Raw genomic sequence first — 24,916 nt, 5'->3', positions numbered from 1 at the left:
ATTAACTTATCCAGACCATAATCAACTCTCGATGCCATTGCTAGCCTGCGATCTTAAGTGGATTGTGAGCCGATTTACTGCATAACTTTCCTTCACGATTTAACGATTAAATGGATAATCGAGACTATACTGTTTAACTTACTGACTTTAGTAATGATGACCGAGGCTAGGCAGAAATTTTATTCGCTTAGTTCTCGGTTCAGAGTAGATCAATTTGAATGAAATTTTCAGCAAATTGCCTTTACGTTATCTAGTTTTTAATTATTATAGTAAGAACTGCCAACTCGTTATCGAATCTCCCATAATGTATCTTTAAAAAAAAATCCATGCACTACCATGTTTTTATTAAGTATAGAATGAATAACAACAAGGGAATGCACAGGCCTTTTCTATTTTTCTCATTTTCTCTTATCTAGTGACAGCCAATTCTTTTTTTTGAATTGTCAGATATCCTATCACAGCCTCACATAACAACTAACACGGAATTATAAGTGAAATGAAATTCGCCCGTGTATCTGTTATCACTCGTCACTTTAGTCTGTTATGTAGAAGGATAACTCGCGTTTGTCATTTTTGTCGTCACTTCCCGGTTCTTGAAGTGTTTGTTACGCATCTACGATAGCAATGTTCTCTATGTTAAAGTTATATTTGGAATATGTTTAACCTTTTATGTCACATATGTAATAATGGCTGACACCAATATTGTCCTTTAAATTAAATCACGTTTGAGAAATAACTTAAATTATTAAATGGCCGAACCGTTCTAATCTAGTTAAAATCTTGAGCATCCGATGGCATCAAGAGTTGATTATGGTCTTGTCATGTTAATAAATGTCTAATTAATAGTTTATATAACATTTAAGGCCTATAGAAAGACCTGCAATAGGCAGATTTAGCCCTTGAATAATGTATCTTTAAGTTCTAACCATAAAGTGATGTGTCACTTAATATTACCGTGAAATAAAAGGACAATGTTCTTGGTGTCAGTAATTTTTTATTTTTTTTTACTAAAAGTACTTTTGATTGTGTATAGTATTAAAGGACAATATTGGTGTGATAGAACTGGTTAAACGCGTTCCAAATATAATTTTAACACAGAGATCATTGCCAAGATAGATGCATAATGAAGATTTCAAGAAACGGAAGTGACGAACGCGAAAGGAAAACACAAGTTATCCTTCTATATAACTGACTGAATTGACGAGTGATAATGGATACACAGGCGAATTTCTGCTCAATAATGAAAAGTTGCTATGTGAGACTATGAACAAGATATCTGACAATTCAAAAAGTAATTGAATGTCACTAGATAAGAGAAAACGAGAAAAATAGAAATTGTCCGTACATTCACGCGTGTTTATTCATTCTATACTTAATAAAATCATGGTAATGCTCAGACTTTCCTATTTTTTTGTTTTGATTTGTTTGGTTTTGTATTTTTTTCTAGTTGAGACGTATGGTCATCCAGTTCGTGGCAGACACAGTGATCGTCGTAGTTACACATCTACACACAAAGACAAGTAATAAAATATTTTATAGTATCTATTAATCAGGTGCTACCTTTTAGGATTCTCATTTGCATGAATGAGATTAATGTACATTTATTTTTTTATTGTTGCCTGCACTAGACATATTCCTGAAGAAATGGCCCGAGAAATCCCTCTCTGGCCATTGCTGGATTGGCTTCTCATACTTGAGCTTTTGAGGGGGTGTGTCTATTCTTCCCGTTGAATCAAATCTATCCCAAGTACAGCAGCACGACAGTCCTTCCTTCAATCTGGGGTCTTCCCTAAAACGGTGGCTAAGTAGGTAAGATGCTGGCTTGCTAGCGTGGAGGTCGCATGTTCTATCCCTGCATTGGTTGAGAAAGTTCATCGGGATTTTCCGACATGGTTTCCTCTTGTCAGTGATGCAGGACAGAGGGCCTGAAAAGGACAGCTGTCAGTCATTCAGAATGGGACAAAAGAAAACAGGGTCCTGTGCATACATTGGCATACACGTAAAAGATCCCTTGGAATTTCGATATAAGAGTAGGCCATAGTGCCACTACCCACGCAAAATTTCCCGGATAGTACAAAAAAAACGAGGTCCCGTGTAAAAACTGGCTTGCACATAAAGGATCCCTCGATAGTTGGAATTTGATATAAGAGTAGGCTGTAGCTCCGCTCTCTGGGCAAAATTTCCCATCATAGCGTTTCTTCCTTTTCCCAGTCAGAGCAGAAAAGTTGGATGTTAAACCCGGTTTCATTTTATTTTCAAATCGCAGACGTTTGTCTTGTTTAGTGTGTTTGGTCCTATGTGACTCTATTTATATGATTTTCAGGAAAACAAGTATGGCCGCCACGTTGCCTTTACGTTCCAGTTCTCAAACAGTTTCAGACGTATTACACCGAGGTGGTGGTGAAACCTGGTCACCTGGTATGAACGAAGAGGTAAATATTTCACATCTTACAAAATTGTTTGCGGGGTTGGATGGTCGAATGGTTAGAACATGCGTGCTGTATCATAAGGCCTGTCATGAAGTCAACTGGCGTGGTTTCGAATCACCAGTTGTATGTGACAAGGAGTAGGGTTGCCTATCCAACCTCGTGGGTTTTCTCCGGTTATTTCAAAGTGAATGATTGAAATAAAATTAAACCATATGTTAGTCCGGAAATGACCTAGTTTGTGTTGAGTGGACGTTAAACCCCATTTCATTCTCTCTCTCCCCAAAATTGTTTGGGTGAGGGGGGGCTTATTCTGTGTCAAATTTCCTCTTGACACAACAGATTTTAATAGGTTACGAAAAAAACAAAGGAATCACAAAGTTAGACAATATGGACAAAATGTGTTTCGATGGTGACAATTCTCGTGAATTCTATTAGAAAAGAGAGAGAGAAATGGGGTTTAACGTCCACTCGACACAAACTAGGTCATTTCGGGACTAACATATGGTTTAATTTTATTTCAATAATTCGCTTTCACATAGGGGTCTTTAGCAGTGGGAGGAAACCGGAGGACCCGGAGAAAACCCACAAGGTTGGACGGGCGGCTCTACTCCTTGTCACGTACAACCGGGGATTCGAAACCACGCCAGTCCCCCATGAATTCTATTAGAAATAATCATTATAGCTAATTTCATCAAAATATGTTTGGATAGGATCCACAATGGCTTGATTTGTCATGGAGAGAGAGAGAGAGACCCCCTTCAAATTTTTTTTAAAAAATATGTGTTATAGGATATGACCTTAACATAACAAATCTGATATTATACCAGTTCATATAGAATGACACTTGTATTACAAGGGCATTATGGGAGATTAGATAAAGAGTTGACAGTTCTCACTTAAATATGCGGAAAATTTCAGTCAAATTGCTCCACTATGAACCGAGATATTAGCTTTTGAATTTTAGGCTAGCCTTGATCATCATTACAAAAGTTAGTACGATAAAAAACAAAGTCTCGATTATCCATTTATCAATGTAATTATTTTTCAAAAAACGTATTTAAATCCAGTAAATATCGCATGCTATCGATGACATTGAGAGTTGATTATGGTCTGGATAAGTTAATAAATGTCTAATTAATAATTTAGATAACATTTCAGGCCTACAGAAAGACCTGTAATATGCAGATTTAGCTCTTGTATAACGTATGTTTAAAAAGGTTACATGCTATTTTTTTTTTAAAGAGAACCGGAGGATGGAATGTTCCAGATGACTCTGATGCCAGTCTGACAGAATTTACGCAAAGTAAGTAATAACTCGCAACGATATATATATGTATTTGTGACTATCGTTTGGCTGTTCAGGTTTGGCGGCTACACCAAATCTGTCCTAAAGCAGAAATTTGTGACTGTTGTTTGTCTGTTCGGGGATCTCGACAACACTGAGGCTGAAATCTGGGGTGTAAGTGCAGCTGATGGCATTGCACTGGCAATTCCTGTTTCAAAGTTTTCTTGCTTCCCGTTCATGGCAACCCCAGTTCAACTTATAGTAGAGAGAGAGGGATGGGGTTTAACGTCCACTTAACACAAACTAGGTCATTTCGGGACTAACATATCGTTCGATTTTATTTCAATAGGGGTCTTTAGCAGTGGTAGAAACGGGAGGATGTTGGGATGTTGAGAAAACCCACGAGGTTGGACAGGCGATCCAACTCTTGTCATGTACAACCCAGGAATCGAAACCACACCATTTGATGCGATGACAGCCCTTATGATACAATGCGCACGCACTAACCATTCAACCATCCAAACCCATCCCATCCCACCCCCACCCCACCCGTCTCACACAAAATTCAGAATGTCAGGTACTGATTATATTGATTATATGATCTTGTGACATATGAATATTGATTATTGATTATTTTCTGACAGGTTCGAGAAGTAGACCATCTCGAGATCCTCGAGGTAAGTTTAATAAATAAAACAAGACCATATTAAGGTCCTGGTTCATAGATACAGTCACTTAACAAGGGACGACACCCAACCAGTTGACTGAGACAGTTAACCAGGACCTTGTAGGAGAGACGACAAAATCTCCCCGTAAATCAACAAATTGAAAAAATCGCTCCCTTAAAAAAACTCTTCCAGTTTCCATAAGAAGAGTGATTTAGAAATTAAGGAGAGTGATCTGATATTAAGAAAAGTGATTAGTTGTGAGTATGGGAAATGGTTCTGAAGATCAATAACTACATGTAAGGGGGTCATTCCTGGTTTCATAAATAATAATAAAACCCCGCTTGACTTTGTAAAGGAGAGCGATTTTCAATTTTAAGGGTAGGGAGAAAAGCCTCCCCTCGGTCGATGTTCAGGTGAGCAACAGGTGCTCAGAGCGATCACTCACCTTAAAAAACAATGACTGCTTGTTTCCACCTTTCAGGTAGATCTCGCAAGCAATGAAATGAAATGTGGTTTAACGTCCTACTGTTCTGCTCCTACTGGGCTTGATAAAGACAGGCATATGCCATACAGGGTGCTATGAGGGAAATTTTTGCCCAGACAGCGCCAACATGCTTGATAAGAGAATACCTATCGAAACATCGTGCTTGTGTATAACAAACCAGTGATTGTTGTCCCATATAACTGACCTCGTGGGTTTTCCCCGGGTCCTCCGGTTTCCTCCCACTGATAAAGACCCCTACGCGCAAGCAAATTAATGAAATAAAATTAACCATATGTTAGTCCCGAAATGACCTAGTTTGTGTCGAGTGGACGTTAAACCCCATTTCTCTTTCTCTCTCTCCCATATAACTGTGTTAGTTCTGCCTTTAATGTTTCCAATGGCTAAATCCCACTAAAGGATTATGACTTAACTTTTAAATTTTATTTTATTTCAGCATATTAGATGATCTACAAGAGTAAAAGGAAATATCAGATATTGTCATGTATATCATAGTTTTGGTTCATTTTTGAAATAGATGAAATTCATACGATATTGTGTTTTTTTACAATAATTGTTCCGTCCATACTTGTGAATTGTAGATATATTTATACGAACTTTAATATGCAGTTAATATTGTTATGTGTTAATTTCATTATCTTCCGGCAATCTACTTGTTAACTACTTAATATAATATATTATATATGTGTAAATTTGTTATCGTCAGGAAGTGTGGTAAATTATATAATGTGTATATTATTTTGTATTGTCCGGTAGTGTAGTATTAATAATAATAATAATATGTATATTTATAATGGGCTATACTCCATCCATAAAATGAGAAATGAAATGACGTTTAACATCCTACTGTTCTGCTCCTAACCTGGGCTAATGAAGACGGGCATACGCCATACAGTGTGCTATGAGGGAAATTTTGCCTGGGAAGCGGCACTATGGCCTACTCTTATATATCGAATTCCAACTGTCAAGGGATCGTTTACGTGCACACCAATGTTTACATGGGACCTTGGTTTTTCGTCCCATCCGAACGACTAGACAGTTGTCCTTGTCAGGCCCTCCGCCCTGCATCACTGACAAGGTGACCATAAAAGGAGTCACACAAAAATAAAAGTTACTACTCTGGATAAAATGTTAATTCCTCTCATTTTGCCCGACCCAAACTTGACTCCCAAAGGAAGAAAAAAAAAATATGCCAAAATCTGAATTAGAAAACCAATTCTCATTGAAATAAAGGTGAAGCCTTGTGGCATAATTATATTATTTGATGAAACCGAACTGCTACGTGAAATTCCTCTCCTATCCAACTTAAAATGTTCGCCCAGCCAGAAATAGCATGCACACTCCGTCTCACATGATCATAAGTCACTTTCCATACATGGCATTCATAGTAAAAAAGCGTAGTAACACTTCCACTCGACACAAGCTAGGCCATCCTACTCATTGTCACGTACAAGCGGCAATCGAAACCATGCCTCTTGACTCAGTGACAGACCTAATCCAACGCACACTCGTTAACCATTCGCCCCACCCATCTTTGGCTGAATGCTAAAAGCACCAAGGCTTTAAATAATTCGTACAAAATAGAGAGAGACATGGGGTTTAACGTCCACTTGACACAAACTAGGTCATTTCGGGACTAACATGTGGTTCAATTTTATTTCCATAATTCACTTGCGCGAAGGGGTCTTTAGCAGTGGGAGGAAACCGGAGGACCCGGAGAAAACCCACGAGGTTGGACAGGCGACTCTACTCTTTGTCACGTACAACCGGGGAATCGAAACCCCGCCAGTTGACCCAATGACAGACTTTATGATACAGGGCGCACGTGCTAACCATTCAGCCATCCACACCCCCCCCCCCCCTACAAAATAGAATAACCAATTAAACAAGATTTAATCTACACATTTAATTCTTATATATAATAGTACAACAATAAATAAAAACAAGATTTTAACCAATTATTGGTGAAGTTCTTTGATAGTAATAGACATGTTGGTGATCTCCTTCACCTAGTGTGTAATACCCAGCACCTCGAGGGTCCCAGCACACTGATTCTCCTCTCTTCTCTAGAATATACGGTAAATCAGCCGGTTGTCTCTTGATGGCACCTATATAATCACCGTCAGATGTATCCCAGTAGTAAACATGCTCTCGGTACTTGATCAACATCTCTTTACCTGAAATATAATATACATTTCGGGACTAACATATTGTACAGTTATACTTCCATAATTCGCTTGCTTGTAAGAGATCTTTAGGAGGAAAGTGGGGAGAGGTTAGGCAGGCGACCCTTAGGCCCACCAGTCAAAAATCCAGGCCACAAAAAATAAAGTAAAAAATCTTTTAGTAGTTACAGTACTGTCAAAAAATATGATTCTAAATTGTTTAAATGTTAAATTGAACTTTTTTCCTTTTATCGGTGAACCCAAAATATCGGTATTTTCAGATACCTATCAAAATGTGCCTTCGGGCTAGCAGGGCCTTAATCCAGCACTGCAGACAAGCGTGGGGTCGAAACCAAGTTACTTGACTCCATGGCAAACCCTACGACTTCGGATTTATTTATAACAATTGGAAGAAACCAGAGCAAATCCACAATTTTAGGAAAGCTACACTTGTAATGAACAATCGACCCCCCACTCCCCCCCGCCTAACCGATTCCACGTTAAGTGAGCGAGAGAGAAATGGGGTTTAACGTCCACGCGACACAAACTTGGTCATTTCGGAACTAACATATGGTTCAATTTTATTTCGATAATTCAATTGCCCGTAGGGGCCTTTAGCAGTGGGAGGGGCCGGAGAAAATCCACGAGGATGGACAGGCGACCCTATACTCCTTGTCAATGACAGACCTTATGATACAGCGCGCACGCACTAACCATTCGGCCATCCACCCCGTGACCCCCGCCCCACTTTTAAGTAAGGCCTTCTTACCATCCGCTGATATATCACCACCAACAGGATCATTGTGAGATGATGATTGAGATAATCGAGCTGAAGCAACAATTTTAGCTGTTGTCCCTTTTGTCCATCCATCATTCGATAGTTTAGCGATTAATCCGTGTCCACCATCAACTTTGGATACAACGTAAATATCTTCATTAGGTGTCACCATTACCGTCTCACAGTCGGGTTCATTCCAGCTTTAAATAACAAACAGACAATAATTATTGATAACGGCGGCGTCACAAGTTTCGAATAAAAAAACAGAACAATTATGTCATAACTTTGCATAGAAGGTGCTTTTCTGTCTCCAGCACAATCCGGTGAGTAGGTGACACATTATCGACCCCCATTGGTGACGAACAATCGCTGTATGTGTTTTTATAGCAGGCAAAACATCATCTCAGATAACACCTATTCTAAAATCCTTACATTGCCTCCTAATTCCAGCTCGCAGCAAATTTAAAGTCCTGTGTCTCAAATACCAGTGTCTACCAAATCTTGAACCCAGCTATTTATCAGAACTACTGACACTATATCAACCAAATCGGTCCTTGAGATCTTATTACCAGAACTAAAACATTTTGGTGACAGAAGTTTTAGTGTAGTTGGTCCTTAATTGTGGAATCGGTTACCTCTGAAAATCCGAAACAGTGAAACTTTGACTACTTTCAAATCACATCTGAAGACTCACTTATTTCGGGGATGCTACGAGAATTAGACTTTCTATTCACTGTGTATATAGCTATTGTCTCATTGCGCTTTGAGCATGCTTTTGGATGGATTTGGCGCTCTACAAGTACATTATTATTATTATCATTAACGCCCCCTCAGGAAAGGTTTTTGTAACAACAATGACAAAAAATGAAAATTACTTACGTAAAATGAAATTCCCCATCAACATCAAGACTTTGAGATTTGAGTTCTGTGGGTTCCCGAACTCGGTATATTATGTTTCTAGAACCATCACCAGCATGGTCTCCTGTTTCAGCAATATACACACAGGAATGACTACCACATGGTCCGATAGCTAAATCCTCCCAATCGTAGTTAGCAACCCCGGATATCTTCAACTCGGCTTCTGTAACACCAGTGTTGCTGTCGATAGCGAAGATTCTACTGGAATCGCCTTTATCATTTTGAGTGTAGACGACTCCCGGGAAGACTCTGCTGGCAGCTAATCCGGATGCTTCATCTACATTTTTGTCTTTTACGGTACTGAGGGTTTTAGCCGACGAAAACGTTGGAGCGGCTGAAAAGGTAGCAGAATTTATGATTAATTATTTATTATGTCTTTAGTCGCCTCGGGCATTTGTTTGTTTCCCCAATTAATTTTATAACCGCTGCCGAGTTTTCTGAACAGAAGAACGGACAGCTGAGTCTGATAATAAGCATGATACTCAGAGCCGGATTAAGGGGAAGGAAGCTGGGTTGCAACCAGGGGGTCTGCGAATAAATCTGACATTTGTGTGAGTGTGGTCAGAATATGCCCTCTTTTCACTGTTGATGCAGGGGCCCTGTTACATTTTCAACCCGGGGACCCATGTAAGCTTAATTCAGCCCTGATGCTATCAATGAGTAAGGGCTATTTCCGAGCTTATAGACTGGAAACATTTTCTAGTCCCTGTACCACCCGGATGTTTATTCTGCTCATATAGGTAAAGATGCTTTGTGTAAAATTAAGGCAAGCGAATTACTGAAATAAAATTGACCCATGTGTTGCTCCTGAAATGATCTACTCTCTCTCTCTCTCTCTCTCCCTCTCTCTCTCTCTCTCTCTCTCTCTCTTTACTCACCCAGCTTCTCTAATTGAAATGAAATGGGCTTTAACGTCTGTATCAACCGGCCTAATGAAGACGGACGGACATGCGTCATACAGTGTGTTATTATAGGGACATTGTGCGCGGACATCAATTGAATTCCAACTGTTAAGGTTCTTTTACGTGTACACGCCATCGAGTAGTCGGGACAGCTAGACCATGTCTTTGTCAGGCCCTCAGTCCTTCGAGGAACTTTATCGTCGAACACTGGGAGCAAACCCGACAGAATCATCTACCCAAACATTACAAAGACCTGATTGTATGTTTAGATTCTTAAAAATAGTTTAAAGATTATATTTGGGTACATGTACTTATTTTGTTCTTATTTTGTCCATGGTGATTATTTATCATCTTGAACTTTGACCTTTCGTATCTTTAGCACACCTTTCATGTTTCACATGTCCTGATTGATAGGATTCTTCACTTGTGACGTCGTTTGCCTGACGCATTCATTGCAATTTGCCACTTTCTAACAGAATTCACACGACGGCCTCGAAACGAACCTTTCGAGACTTTTTAAGCCATGGCCTTCACTTGTGACTTCCGTCTTCATTAGCCCAATCGGAGCAGAACAGTAGGACATTAAACCTTAGTTTATATCCTGATAATGGCGGCGGCAGTTGATCGGGATTTACCAGCTTCGTACTCCCTTGTCAGTGGTATACAAGAGGCCAGTCCTAGTGCCCCTCCCCCCTCTCTACCCTGAGATTTGAAGAGCTAAATCGCTATTCTTTGGCATTATAAATGGACACAAATGGGTCGCAACGTATATAATAATGTAATATGAATATATATAGACTGATTTACATTTAATCGTTTCTGTTTTTACTATAATTTCTAATCAGTTATGTTCGGCGAAATACGCAAAGAGTCCCAATTAAATTTTTGTAGCCTGGATTGTCATTGTTAGCGCGATCACGATAATTAACAAAGTCTCGATTATCCAATTTTGCGTTTAATTACCAACGGACGTTGATCAGTAGATCGGATTCAAATCCAATGTAAATCGAACAGATTAGGCCCTAAGTTCACAAAGCATTCTCAGACTTAAATTAAGAATTTACTCAACTTTCAATCACTGTTTATGAGAAATATCTTTGATCTAGAAACACAAAACCTTGCACATAGTTTCTTATTGATTTAATTGATAAATTATAACAACATAAGTTTTATAAACGGCTATATTTTAGTTAAAATTAGGCAAACAATTTTGAGAAAATTCTTAACTTAAGTCTGAGAATGCTTTGTGAACTCGGGGCTAGATGGCATCGAGAGTTGATTCTGGTCTTTTCGTGTTAACAAATGTCTAATTAATAATTTATATAACATTTCAGGCGTAAAGAAAGACCTGTAATAGGCAGATTTAGCTCTTGTATAATGTATGTTTAATAGTTGTAGTTAGCAGATGTCGACAGCAATGTATACCGTGAAAATGTTTAAACCGTTGGTTCAAATTAGGAACTACACTGTAAACTTTTGAATAACAGCACGTTTTGGGAATTTGCCTCTGTAATTTCGTATAGAGGACAACAAAATATTAATAAGGGACAAAATAGTTTGATAAAGCGTGCTGGAACGAAAGAATGGCTATACATCCCCAAATAGAGAGAGGGAGAGAGAGAGTAGGGTAGGGTCTTTAACAGTAAGAGAAACCAGAGGACCCGGAGAAAACCCACGAAGTTGGACAGGTGTACCCAAATAGACTTACCTGCTTGTGATCCACATAGAATCGAGAGTAGAAAGAAGACAGTCAACATGATGATCTGTTGTAGAATTACTGGTATATAACAGAGATTAGGTTTACACTGATATATAAATAATAATCACAATCGTAGGTTGATACTTTCTCACGACATGTCAATTTTAAAAACCCATAATTTACACGCATGCTTATCTTATGATACTGATAAAACAAACATTCGTTTTTCAAGTAGAGAGTTTGAAATCAGAATTTTATTCTTTTAGTAAGTTTAGGAGGACCGCACTACACGCACAGAAATGACAAACCTGCGGACATTACAAACCACAAAGACAAAAGAGAGAGAGAAAATGGGGTTTAACGTCCACTTGACACAAACTAGGTCATTTCGGGACTAACACATTTTTCAGTTTTATTTGTATAATTCGCTTGCGCGTAGGGGTCTTTAGTAGTGAGAGGAAACGGGAGGACCTGGAGAAAACCCACGAGGTTGGACAGGCGACCCTACTCCGTGTCATGTGCGGGCTCGAAACCACGCTAGTTGTCTCAATGACAGGCTTTATGATACAGCACGCACGTTGCCCCCCCCCCCTCGGACATTACAAACCACAAGGACATTGTAAGAAATAAACAACAAATATCAAATGCGCTGTTCAGTCCCGGGCCTGTAAGGGTAGTGTTAAATGATAATGCCAGCTCAATTTTTCGTTACGGGTCACGAGATGTTAACAGGGCTAGAGCTAATCCCATCCCGGAGAAAAACCACGAAGTTGTATAGGCGACCCTATTCCTTGTCAAGTACAACCGGGGAATCGATACGACCCCAGCTGACTCAATGACAGATCTTATGATACAACGCACACGCGCCAACTATGCGGTCATCCAACACCTCTCACGTTGGTAGTGTGTACATAACTTAAGTTACAGACCCTCAATTCCCCGTCACTTTGTTCAGATATCATGTGACATGATAAACCACAAGTGAAACATTAGTTACCTCCCCTCAATTCCCCCACCAGGTTGTCCGGGTGTTATAATAAAACACAATGCTGAAACATCAGATATTGTCATTGCTCATTGGCTGTCTGTTTGTTCATATGTCATGCGTCAGGATAAAGCACGTAATAAATCAATATTGCAGCTGTTAACACGGATTACCTGTACGCACGCTGTGACGGAAAATCTATAAAACCGAACTGGAATACAGACAGCAACGTGTCTGCGATATCACCCTTGGTGCAAGTGGACGTAAAACTCCAGGAACTACCAGACCGCAATGAAACCTAATTGATAGCTCTCTGTCTACTAGAGCAGCCTTGAATAAACGGATAGCATAGTTTCTTCAACTAGAAATATCACGCTTGCTTGATTCAAAGAACTAAAACCAGACCTGTGGTGAAGTGAAGAATTTGGTTATGTACTTGTTATATGAATCGTACACCAATCTTCATTCAGCAAAAGATGCAACCACAAGGCATATAAATGGTACCATGGTTGTTCAAATCTTCAGCGGTTGCCAAGGAGTTTAAGGAATGTTTCTGCGTAGTACTCTTGTTAAATAGAGTCAGGGCCTGGATTTTGAATAGCTACATTTGTTGTCAGGGGCCGTGGTGGTCGAGTCGTCGGGGAATATTGGGTCGTGGTGGTCGAGCGGTCTGGGAACAGGACGCTGCGGTGGTCGAGCCGTCGGGAAATAGGGGGCCGCGGTGGTCGAGCCCTCGGGGAACAAGGGGTTGTGGTGGTCAAGCCATCGGGGAACAGGGGGTCGCGGTGGTCGGGGAACAAGGGGCTGTGGTGGTCAAGCCATCGGGGAACAGGGGGTGAACAGGGGGTCGCGGTGGTCAAGCCCTCGGGGAACAAGGGGCTGAGGTGGTCAAACCGTCGGGAAACAGGGGCCTAGGATGGTCTACCTGTTGTGTTCAAGCCGTCGGTTAGCCGAATGGTTAGCGCGTGCGCGTTGTATCATAAGGTCTGCCATTGATTCAACTGTCCAGCCACGTGGGTTTTCTACGGGTCCACCGCTTTCCTCTCACTGCTAAAGACTCCCACACGGAAGCGAATTAATGAAATAACGTTGAACCATATGTTAGTGTCGAAATGACCTAGTTTTTGTCGAGTGGACGTTAAACCTCCCCCCTCTCCCTCCCTCCCCCTCTACCTCCCCCTCTCCCTCCCTCCCCCTCTCCCTCCCCTCCCTGTTCGGCTAAGCAATCTCTAGCATCTGGTTATTCCAGTCTACGACAATAACATTTATTGCGCATGCTCTCCATATAAAAACCTTTGGAAGCGAACGTTAAATGGACACAGATCACCAAATATTCCTACGCCGTCACCCACGAAACAAGGGCCAAAGCTATTTTTAGTCTTCCTCTCCCTTTTCCTTTTTCCCCCTTTTGCATGGCGATTTTTGTTGACTTTTTGGTGTAGAATTGAGGAAAAGGGTTTGAAAATACATTTTCTGCCAGGTTTTGGTGAATATTCATAATTTTGATGCGGAAGGATACAAGAGTTGAGAGGTTGGTTACGTTGAAATGTAGGGCCTGAAATTGCATGTTTACTTGTCTCTACTTCCAGCTTGTGTATCTCAAGTTTTTCATGAAGAACCTCATACGTGCTTTTGGGCAAGTGGTTGCCACATGTTGCTCCATCTGTGGTAGAAAGCGTTCTACCCAACGAAAATTTGGGAAAAAGTTAGAGCCGGTCTAAGATACGAGAATTAACATTGGAGTCAATGGGAAATCTTTAGTGATCTGTGTCCAAATAAAGCTATTCCACACAAACACACAGATAAGAATACGGCGTCACCGTTTGACATGACTTGTGGAATATGTCTAGCCTCATTCTTCGGGTCCCTTGTTACAAATGGCGCTGAAACGCATTATGGTGTACGATTCGTGTAACAATGGTAAAATATTTATTTTGTCTTAAATATTGGATATCAGAAGCCCATCTTTTCCCTGTAAGATCACAACATCACATGTTGATTTAAATTGAGCAAATAATTCGTGTTTTCAATGTCGAAGACTTTGGATGATATTGATTTAGAGACTTAGCTACTTTAAATCCACCAAAATGCGAGGGGTTGATCTTTGAGTTAGAGACTTAGCTACTTTAAAATACACTATATAAATTTAGAACCTGAAGCGTGAGACAAAACCCGGATGTCATAAAAGGTCGATTATGTGTTATCTCGAGGTGCCAGTCATCCAGAACGTTTGAACTGACCAGAGCGGAATCATGTTGTCGGTGTGTCTGGTAATTCTGTTCTATGCTGGTTTGCCAGTTACATACACTCGTAAGTTTTTACAAATTCATTGTTCGTGGGTCCTCGGGATTTTCCGGTGTAGGGTCGCTTGTCAGTGATGAGGGCCTGACAAGGACAGCGTCTGGTGGTTCGAATGTACCGGGTGGCGTACTATATTTAAGAACGCGCACCAATGGGTACGAGCAATCCTAAGTAATCGAGGCTACATATGTAACCCGTTATTCTTGTTCTTGGTCATTGCAGTCTCTCGTGTTATCAGATAATCGAGAAGGAGTCCAAATTCCTTTATCTGGTTACGTTCTAACCGAAACTTAGGAACCGATCATTAACCTCCCAAAGCAAAACAAACTTCTCTGTTTCGTCGAACTTAATTTAAGAGAGGGAGACAGAGAGAGATGGGGGTGGGGGGGGGGGGGTAACGTCCACTCGACACAAACTAGGTCATTTCGGGAGTAACACATGGTTCAATTTTATTTAAATTTAGCAGTGGGAGGAAACCGGAGGGCCCGAAGAAAACCCACTCCTTGTCATGTACAACCGGGGAATCGAAACCACGCCCGTTAACTCAATTACAGACCTTATGCCACAACGCACATACGCTAACCATTCGGACCCCCCCCCCCACACACACACACACACACACACACTATATTAAATTCAATAAACACAAAGTCCCTCGATCCTTCACGGATCGCCATAAAGACTTCTCCCCGACTCAATATGGGATTTCTGACTATAACCATTGGCGCCATCTGTCAAAATATATCCGATGGGATTCGGTTGATAATTATAAAGTACTTACGCAGAATGTTTTGTTTATTTTCAGAAGCCCCAGTTTTCTCCTCGGCTCAGATCCTCAGTACCGTCCAGGACCCCGAAGTAGATGAAGCATCGGGTCTGGCTGCTAGTCGAGTTCACGCAGGAGTTCTCTATACCCATAACGACAAGGGTGGGTCCAGCCGACTCTTTGCTCTTGATAGTAAGACTGGGGCTACACTAGCCATTTTAAAGATTGCTCATGTTGCCAATTACGACTGGGAAGATGTAGCTGTTGGTCCATGTGGCAGTCATTCATGTGTGTACATAGCTGAAACGGGAGATCATGGAGGAGACGGAGCTAGGAATGTCATCTACCGAGTTCGCGAACCAGATGAGATCAAGACACAGACTCTCCATGTTGAGAGTCAACTGATGTTTAAGTAAGTGGCTTTACAGGATATTATAAGGTTGGGAGGGGATGGGGGGGGGGGGGGGCTTGAACGCTGAGATAAAGACATAGATTCTTCAAATCGACAGTCAACTGATGTTTTAGTAAGTGGCTTTGAATTGTCAACACAATACTAACCACATAGCTCTCTAGGGGGTGTTGTAGAAAGCAAAACCGCGGTGTAATCTACCTCGCGAAATCGCTTTATCGCGTTCAAGTCAAACCTTCGTCCATTTACTCATTCACCAGGCAGGGTATCGATCGCGGTGTTGACCGAGCAAGTGCTGCTGGATCTGGTTTCCCTTTGTTAATAGTGCAGGGTGAAAGGTCTGACAAGGACAGCGTCTAGTCGTTCGGATGGGACGATAAACTTATCACCCGGTACATCCTGGTGTACATCTAAAAGAACCTTGGACAGTTTTAATTCGGACACCGGCAAAATTTCACTCATGGAACACTGTATGACGTACGTCCGCCTCCATTAGCCCAATGAGTGCAGAACAGTAGGACGTTAAATCTCATTTCATTTCATTCATATCCTTTACAGGTGGGATGAACCGGATTGTGAAACAATTATGGTGACACCGAATGAAGATATTTATTTGATCTCAAAGGTAGTGGGAGGACATGGATTAATAGCCAACTTCTCGAGTTCGGGATTCGGTTCCGGTCAAGTGGTCACAGCTGAATCCTCGAAATATCTTACCCTCGATTCTATCCATCACGACCCTGTGGGAGGAGATATCTCTTTTAACGGTAAAGAAATGCTGATTAAATATAAACTGAACGTGTACTACTGGACCGTGCTGGATGGAGATTACATAGGGGCGACAACTCGACCACCAGTAAACTTACCATACGTTTTTGAAACCCGTGGAGAATCTGTCTGCTGGGATCCTCAAGGCTCCGGATATTATACTACTGGAGAAGGTCTAAATCAACATATTTATTATTATAAGAGACAATCACCTATTATAGGATAAAATATCAATTAGGATTTAAAATGTTTCTGATATACTCAACTTTCAAATTACTCAAATAAAATGTTTAGACCGTGTTAATGTACTATGAATGACTAAAATGGCACGTCAGCTTCAACCGGGATAAATTTCGCCAAAAATATGGTATTTTTACACGCAATAAACTAGAAACAAGCTTTTACAGATGTGGAGCAGGGTGTTACCTTATGAGAGAGAGCGAGAGAGAGAGAGAGAGAGAGAGAGAGAGATGGGTTTTAACGTCCACTCGACACAAACTAGGTCATTTCGAGACTAACATGGGGTTAATTTTATTTCAGTAATTTGCTTGCGCGTAGGGGTCTTTATTAGTGGGAGGATACTGGAGGGCCCGGAGAAAACCTACGAGGTTGAACGGGCGATCCTACTCCTTGTCACGTACAACCGGGGAATTGAAACCACGCCAGTTGACTCAATGACAGACTTTATGATACATATGTAAACTCACATACTGGACAAGGGGTCTAACGCAGTATGAGGTAACCGGCAGACCAGGAGAAAACCCACGAGGTTGGACAGGGAATCCTACCCCTTGCCACACATGAGGGGAATCGAAACCACGCCAATTGACTCAATGAGTTTCTATTGACATATTATTTATGTGTGGTTTGATGGTCGAGAGCGAGACAGTAAATATAGGCCTACATTATGGCAGATTAGATAAAGAGCTGGCATTTCTCACTATTAGTACTAAGCAGCAAAAGAAACGTCAGGTTGGTATGTTACTCTGAACAGACGCATTGCATGAAACTTGCCAAATGTTTTTATTATATACTCTTCAACAAAAGTAGGGGAAATTCAGAAACAATACAAAACTGCGGAAATGCACTGTTGTTTTTATTAGAGGTAACCAGTGAATGTTAATAACAGGCCAATTGCCTACACATGAACATAAACAGTTCATATGGGCGGCTTATCTGAGGGCCCCATTTCACTCGCAAAAAGATACACCGTCAAAAGTAAAAATGGACGTCGTGGTATGCTCCTAATCAACCGTCCAATCACGATTTGGGGCAATCTGACCAACTCCTCTTGCAGTGCCACGGCTAATTCTTGCAGTGTTGTTTTTGTTGACGTTGACGTCGACGAACACTTCTCCCGATCAAATTAAACCCAACACACTAAAGCAAAGATACGCTAAACAGTAAATCTTATGGAAGAACCGATAGGAAAGCAAACATGGATAGATAAACCAGCACGCGGCAGTTTTTTTTTTTTTTGTTTTTTTTTAAAATCTTTATTTCAAATAATCAATAACAGCATAGTACATAGTTCACATATTACAATCACAGTGTGTAGCATCATACAGATAGCGTCGGTTTAATGTTGAAGGCTATACTATATTACATTGAGTAGAACAAATATATTCACAAAGAAAATAAAATCTAATAAAAAAAACTAAACAAAAAAAAAAAAAAAAACATACAGAGATAGCTACAGGTATTAAGAGGTTGGAATACTAGGAATGGAATACTAGAGGTATGCATAATATTCATATGGTGTAATCCCATTTATTTACTAAGGTTTCGTTTAATTCATTTTCTATCTGTTGTTTACCTTTTAGGTAGTTTCGATAATTAATAATTGTCGGTCTGATATTTTCTATTTTCGATTTGTAGAGGTAGTATTTTGTTAAAAATATTAAATGATTTACAAATAAGAATTCACGATATGATTTAAAAACTGTTTCTTTCAGAAAACCGAAATGAATGTTCGTAAGTTGTAATTGTAATGAAATGTCATTAGTTGAGAAGATTTCATGTAAATCATTCCATATTACCTGGGCGTAATTGCAGTATATAAAAAGGTGTTCCGGGGTTTCTATATTTGAATAACAAAAATCGCACAATGAAGACTCCTTTAATTGGACTTTAAATAAACGGTCGTTTGTATATATAATTTTATGGAGGTATTTACGCGGCAGTTTTCATCAACCCTTCCTTGAAGAGTCAAATTTGACAATGAACCCCTCCCACGTGTATGGCGCTATTGCGTGTCGCATGTGCACCTCAGTGGTTCTGTTGGGGCGATAAGTTCTTCATCTGTGAACATACTCTCAAAGCATGTCAAGTGTCCATGACTATTTATCATATCACAACCTGCATAGGTATTTGCATTTCAATATCCTCTACTTTTTTTGAAGAGTATATATTTGTGACCACATATCCAACTTTACCTGAGCTTTAAGGATCCTTCCCAAACACAGAATTGAACCCAGGAAATGTTCTCAAAAACGTAACCTGACTTCTGAGATGGTAATGTGTTCTCCGTGATTTTCCAGTAACTCATACTACGCTTGCTGTTCACCGGGACCAGCCCTATAAAATGCACCCCCATACCTGGTTGAATCATTCACACTACTGCGTCAGGGGCATGCTACGACTCACGACAGCTGATAGGAACCAGGCGCGTGGAAGACTCGACGCTGGCCACATTGCCCAAGCCGTTGCCAATCATTTCCAGGTCAATGTTCGGACCATCTACAGGCTTCAGCAACGCTTTCGGGCCACCAACACCACGGGTGATCGCCCCCGAACTGGTAGGCCAGGGGTTAAAAGACCGCCATGTTGTGCGACAGCACGTGCAGAATCCCTTCACACAGAAACTTATAATTGCATATTCTAAAAGTAAAAATCTGAACGACATCCTAGTGCACAGTAAATTAGATTAAATAAGACCAGTCTCCACCCTGTTCCAAAACAAACCATATATCAAATCCTATCCCTAACCGTTAGTAAATAAAATCAACTAGATATAAGAATCCCTAGCCCTAACCCGGTGATGTGGAACAAACACGATGTTTTAGAAAATCCAATCCGTAGTAGGAAACACACTAATGTGGCTCTCTCCCGAGAGCCTCAAATTTATTTTCTTTTTTCTTCAGAAACAATAATACCAGAATACCAGAAGCACCACCCAAGGAAGACCATCAGCGCCACCAACACCAATAAACAGTGAAATCACCTTTGAATATAAATCTAATGTATTGTATGTATTTTTAATAAAACTAGGAAATATCACGAACTAATTTGTCATCAACCTAGGTCAGTGCTTATGTGGAGACTTAACCCCTCCCCCAAATTCTTAAACCTAACCCTAACCCTAACCAACCCTAACACCAGAACTGGCGACATCGACCAAGCTCTCAGACCCCACGTCATACCACATTTCGCACGTCATCGAAACAACGTTTTCCAGCATGACAACGCCCCTGCCCACACCGCCAGAGTTACTCGGTACTTTCTACAGCAGAACGGTGCCAACGTTATACACTGGCCAGCCCGTAGTCCGGACTTAAACCCGATTGAACATCTTTGGGATGTACCGAGACCAAACACAGCCGATGGATTGCGCAGGTGTTTCTGAGAGTGTGGTTCCTGGTGTCAATGACGTTCATCAATCGTCTGGTCCACTCCATGTACAGACGATACGATGCTGTCATTGACATTCGCGGTGGACACACCAGATACTGATGTTTAGACTGTGTACAGACTCTAAACCTTCTCGTAATGTCTTGGGATTGCGACGAATTAAAATCACTAATGTGTCAACATACTGTTTTTCACAAACGAAAATTGCTTTGATCCACTTAGTAAGTCGTTTTCTAGGATAATTTGATTAGAGAGAGAGAGAGCGAGAGAGGTGGGGTTTAACGTCCACTCGACACATACTAGATCATTTCGGGACTAACATGGTTTAATTTTATAATAATAATTTTGCTTGCGCATAGGGGTGGGTCTTTAGCAGTGGGAGGAAACCAGAGGACCCGGAGAAAACCCACGAGGCTGGACAGGCGACCCTACTCCTTGTCACGTACAAGTGCCTCTCTGATGTTGAAATCGTACTGACATTTTTTTAGGGTTTTTTTTGTTTGTTTTTTGCTGTTTAGGCTAGTTAAAAACTAGATAATGTAAACGAATTTGCTGAAAATTTCTGTCAAATTGATTCACTCTGAACCGAGAATTATGCGATTGAATTTTCGGACTAGCCTCGATCATTATTACTATAGTCGGTACGATAAAAACATAGTCTCGATTATCCATTTCATGATTAAATTATGGATGAAAATTGAGCAGTAAATCGTACCCTAATCCAGTAAATATCGCAGGCTAGCAATGACATCGAGAATTGATTATGGTCTGGATAGGTTAATTAATGTCTAGATAACATGCCAGGCCTAAAGAAAGACCTGCAATAGGCAGATTTAACTCTTGTATAATGTATATTTAAGTACTATATTGAAACAACACGAGTGACGTAGTCAAGTTTTGTTGTTTTAATATATTACGCAATGTCTCAAGCTCGAGACCATTAAACAACTTAAAATACAGATATTCGCACGTGCTTTACAACGGAATGCGTCACTAGTATAAATAGTGTACGCTTGGCACATTGCCCGTACCATTATTTGAAATAATGATACGCCAACATCAAATGATGACGTCACATCTGTATTTTAAGAAATCATAAAACGTATAATACAGTCTGGTAGTATTACAGCTATAACCCAACAACGCGAAAATATAACAGGGTAATCCAGTCAGTTGTTTAGTGTTGTCTGGTCAATTTTGTTGTTTTATTGTTGGCTTGTCGCCTTCCACATTTTAACAGAATACCAGTCGTGGACTCACATTTAACTGGGTTTTCTCAGGGTTCTCCGGTTTTTTCCACTGCTAAAAAACCCAACATGCAAGCGAATTATTGAAATAAATCTGAGGCATGTGTTAGTCCCACAATGACATAGTTTGTGTCGAGTGGACGTTAAGTAATCAATATCTTTATGACGGAGACCATCATTACATCTCTCTTGACAGTTGATACCACGGTAACCTTGTATTGTATACATCTAGAACACTGATCCGTTTTCCTGTCACAGTTACCGACACAATTAGTAACTGTCCGGTTCTCTTGACAGTTGATACCATGGTAACCTTGTGTACATCTAGAACACTGACCCGTTTTCCTGTCACAGTTACCTGTTAGTACCTGTCCGGACCTGTTGACAGTTGGTACCAAAGTAAACTTTTATACATCCGTTTTCCTGTCACAGTTACCGACACAGTAACTGTACATAGTAACCTTGTATGCAGCTACAATAGCCGTCTGTCAGGCGGGCGGAGGGGGGGGGGGGCATGCTGGTCGTTGGCTTCGTATTGCGTCCAATGGAAAAAGTGTCAAAGGCGCCCATTCGGGGAAACGATTTCTTCCCCAATGGGCAAAAGCACCATTGGGTGCGCTGATTTTTTTCAGGGGAAGCAGCTGTCAACTGTTATTATCAACTGTGCAACGGTATTTACACAGGAGAAAAGAAATAGGGTTTAACGTCCACTCGACACAAACTAGGTCATTTTGGGACTAACACATGGTTAAAAAAATTTATTTCAATAATTCGCTTGCGCGTAGGTGTCTTTTTGCAGTGGGAGGAAAGCGGAGGACCCGGAGAAAACCCACGAGGTTGGAACGGTATTTACAGTTGAGACTATAGTGACTTCCGTGACCTCGTCTACAGTCGGAAAACTGACCTGTTAACCTATCACAGTTATAGATGCAGTTAGTAGTTATACAGCTCTGTTGACGTTGATGCCTCTTATACAGTGATAACAACTACGACATCTTTGATCACATGATTCACGGTTGTGGTCACAATGAAAAAGATAACGCAGTTCTGGACAATCATCTGTGAAATATAAATGAAATTCAAGCGAATTATTGAAATAAATTGAACCATATGTTAGTCCCGGAATGGCATAGTTTCTATCGAGTGAACGTTAAACCCATCTCTCTCTCTCTCTCTCTCTCTCTCTCTCTATTCGGGTTGCTAACCATTCGGCCTGTCATTGAGTCAACTGGCGTGGTTTCGAATCCCCGGTTGTACGTGACAAGGAGTAGGGTCGCCTGTCCAACCTCGTGGGTTTTCTCTGGGTCCTCCGGTTTTCTCCCACTGCTAAAGACCCCTACGCGCAAGCGTATTAATGAAATAAAATTAACCATATGTTAGTCCCCAAATGACATAGTTTGTGTCGAGTGGACGATTAACCCCATCTCTCTCTCTCTCTCTCTCTCTCTCTCTCTCTCTCTCTCTCAGCCTATTCTCCCCTCCATCAAATTTGTGTCTTCACAGAATAGACACAAAAGTAGACCAGATTATTTCTTGGTATTGGATTGGCTATATCGATGATCACGTGGGTAGCTTCGTGCTTTGTGGGGCTTTAGGGCAAGGTAAAGTGACACCATCTTGCTTGTCTGCGATATCACCTCGGTGGAAGCGGACGTAAAATACAACTAACCAACAACAACACCATCTTGTTGCAAACTAGTCTCGACACCAACCAGAATAGTGGCCCTTGTATACAAAAGACCAAAATAAACTCTATTACTCACAATACACTATTTGACTGTCAATACCCCTTTAAATCGCACACCCGCGTGTTATCATGTAAACGAAAATTTCAATTTTATCACTTTCTTGCCCAATCGCGGTTACACCTACAGACAAAACGATAAAAGTTGGGAACAGCTATTATCTCTCTATTGCTACTCTGATCTATGTAGTACAGTAGTCGAATCTTAGATTTTCGAGTTGCTTTCCCTTTTCCATGTAGTTTGAGATTTCCGCGTCCCGAATTAAGGCCAACTCAATTTTCGTTAAGGTTGCTAATATGTAAACAAGATTAGGGCGCGTGATTCGTGGCGAGATTGTAGGTTAGGGTTAGGGTAAGCGTTAGGGCTATGTCTATGTCCAGGGTTAGGGTTAGGATTAGCGCAAGCCCTGTTTACATCTCGTGACCATTAAAGGGACACTCTTGCTGGTTTGACAGCTCCAGAAAATAAAAATTAGCCTTATTCTAAGTACTAGATGTGTTAGTGTCCTACCTGTTGTGTAAATTATCCATTAAATCCTATTTTACTTGTCCAGAGGGTTCAAAAATATTTTTAAATTCAAGTCACATTTGAAAAGGTTTACGTTAGGCTTTTCAAATCATTTAGTTGAATTTTTCCAATTTTTTAAATTTGGTGTGTTAAGATGAGATTTGTGTCATCAATTAATTGGAATATTGTAAAATAGTAAAATTTGTTGACCAGAATAAAGATTGGGACATATTATTCAGTTACAACAAGAGTGGTATTGAGCCTTTAACCAAACTTAAAGTTAGCTATATCAAATAGAAAGAATTAACCCACTTCCACTAACCCTAACCCTAGGTAGCTAAGTTTCTAAAGCACTTTTAGTAATTGACTTATAATCGAGGTCCTTTGATAGATCTAACATAAATGTAGGCCTATACAAAATCATCTGGATCTGTTAAAAAAAAACTTTCTATATACGTCTGTCTCTTATCGGTAATTCGTTTTCATTTAAGTTACCGCCGACAAGTCGAAATAGAATTTGATCGGATTTAAATTAAATGATAACATTAGTGGATGCCTCCAAAGCATAAAAGTTGTTTTCTGTCACAAAACATCTGGGGGTCATTATGAGTTTTTTTATTCTCAAAATATATTATTATTTTGATTATATTATTTAATGTAATTATATACTATTCATCGGAGATACAAATTTAACTTGTTTCTTCTGTTATGTCAGGGGTTTTCATGTTTATATATCAAATATCTCCATTCTCTTTATAAACTTCAGAGTACGACCCACTCGGCAAACCTCAACAGATTCCAGTACCCTACATCTAATCTCGGCTGTATGACAAAGTCCGCCATTAGAACTACTTTCAAGTTCCCGGATTACAATGGCGTTGTCCATGACGACCAATGACGTCATTGATGACGCCGTATTTGAAGAATGTTTTATCTTACAAACTTTTCAAAGTTTGAAGCTGTTTTTCTTTCAAGTTTATCCGATTTTCTTTAGACAAGGACAAATTTGCACTGAAAATTATACACACTCTTCGAACGACGCAATTTTGAGAACTTCTTTCTAAACGCGGGCAAGTTTCCCTTATAAGTAAACCGGTGCCGCATCGCAAATGTATAGGCGTAGGTACATATCACTTACTGTCATACAGCCGAGGCTAGATGTAGGATACCGGAATCTGCCGAGGTTTGCCGAGTGAGTACGACCAACAAATA

The 24,916-nt window shown here is 40.4% G+C and overlaps 3 protein-coding genes across 6 annotated transcripts in view; 2 read left to right on the top strand and 1 right to left on the bottom strand.

Annotated features, from left to right (window-relative positions):
- The window catches only part of LOC126817647 (uncharacterized protein C8orf34), a 41,554-nt gene extending 35,841 nt beyond the window's left edge, over nt 1–5,713 (top strand). For all 4 annotated transcript variants that reach the window (XM_050544753.2, XM_050544751.2, XM_050544749.2 and 1 more), the window contains 5 exons: nt 1,448–1,520; nt 2,324–2,432; nt 3,672–3,732; nt 4,359–4,391; nt 5,321–5,713. In XM_050544753.2, coding sequence (XP_050400710.1) covers nt 1,448–1,520; nt 2,324–2,432; nt 3,672–3,732; nt 4,359–4,391; nt 5,321–5,328 — 284 coding nt within the window. In that variant the 3' untranslated portion in view covers nt 5,329–5,713. The remainder of the gene's footprint in view (nt 1–1,447; nt 1,521–2,323; nt 2,433–3,671; nt 3,733–4,358; nt 4,392–5,320) is intronic.
- Nucleotides 5,714–6,814: 1,101 nt separating this feature from the next.
- Nucleotides 6,815–11,437, bottom strand: LOC126817656 (uncharacterized). The gene is made up of 4 exons (XM_050544762.1): nt 11,356–11,437; nt 8,707–9,079; nt 7,819–8,027; nt 6,815–7,061 (listed from the first exon to the last, which is right to left on the bottom strand). Exons 1-4 carry the CDS (start codon nt 11,402–11,404, stop codon nt 6,835–6,837), a joined length of 858 nt encoding a protein of 285 aa, XP_050400719.1. The 5' UTR covers nt 11,405–11,437; the 3' UTR covers nt 6,815–6,834.
- Nucleotides 11,438–12,362: 925 nt separating this feature from the next.
- Nucleotides 12,363–16,801, top strand: LOC126817721 (uncharacterized). The gene is made up of 3 exons (XM_050544842.2): nt 12,363–12,831; nt 15,438–15,810; nt 16,366–16,801. Exons 1-3 carry the CDS (start codon nt 12,762–12,764, stop codon nt 16,799–16,801), a joined length of 879 nt encoding a protein of 292 aa, XP_050400799.1. The 5' UTR covers nt 12,363–12,761.
- The last annotated feature ends 8,115 nt before the right edge of the window (nt 16,802–24,916 follow it).

The sequence above is a fragment of the Patella vulgata genome, chromosome 4 (assembly GCF_932274485.2).
Source record: "Patella vulgata chromosome 4, xgPatVulg1.2, whole genome shotgun sequence".
Taxonomy (NCBI): Eukaryota; Metazoa; Mollusca; class Gastropoda; family Patellidae; genus Patella; species Patella vulgata.
Note: the sequence above shows the minus strand (reverse complement) of the source record. Positions and strands in the feature narration are given on the sequence as shown.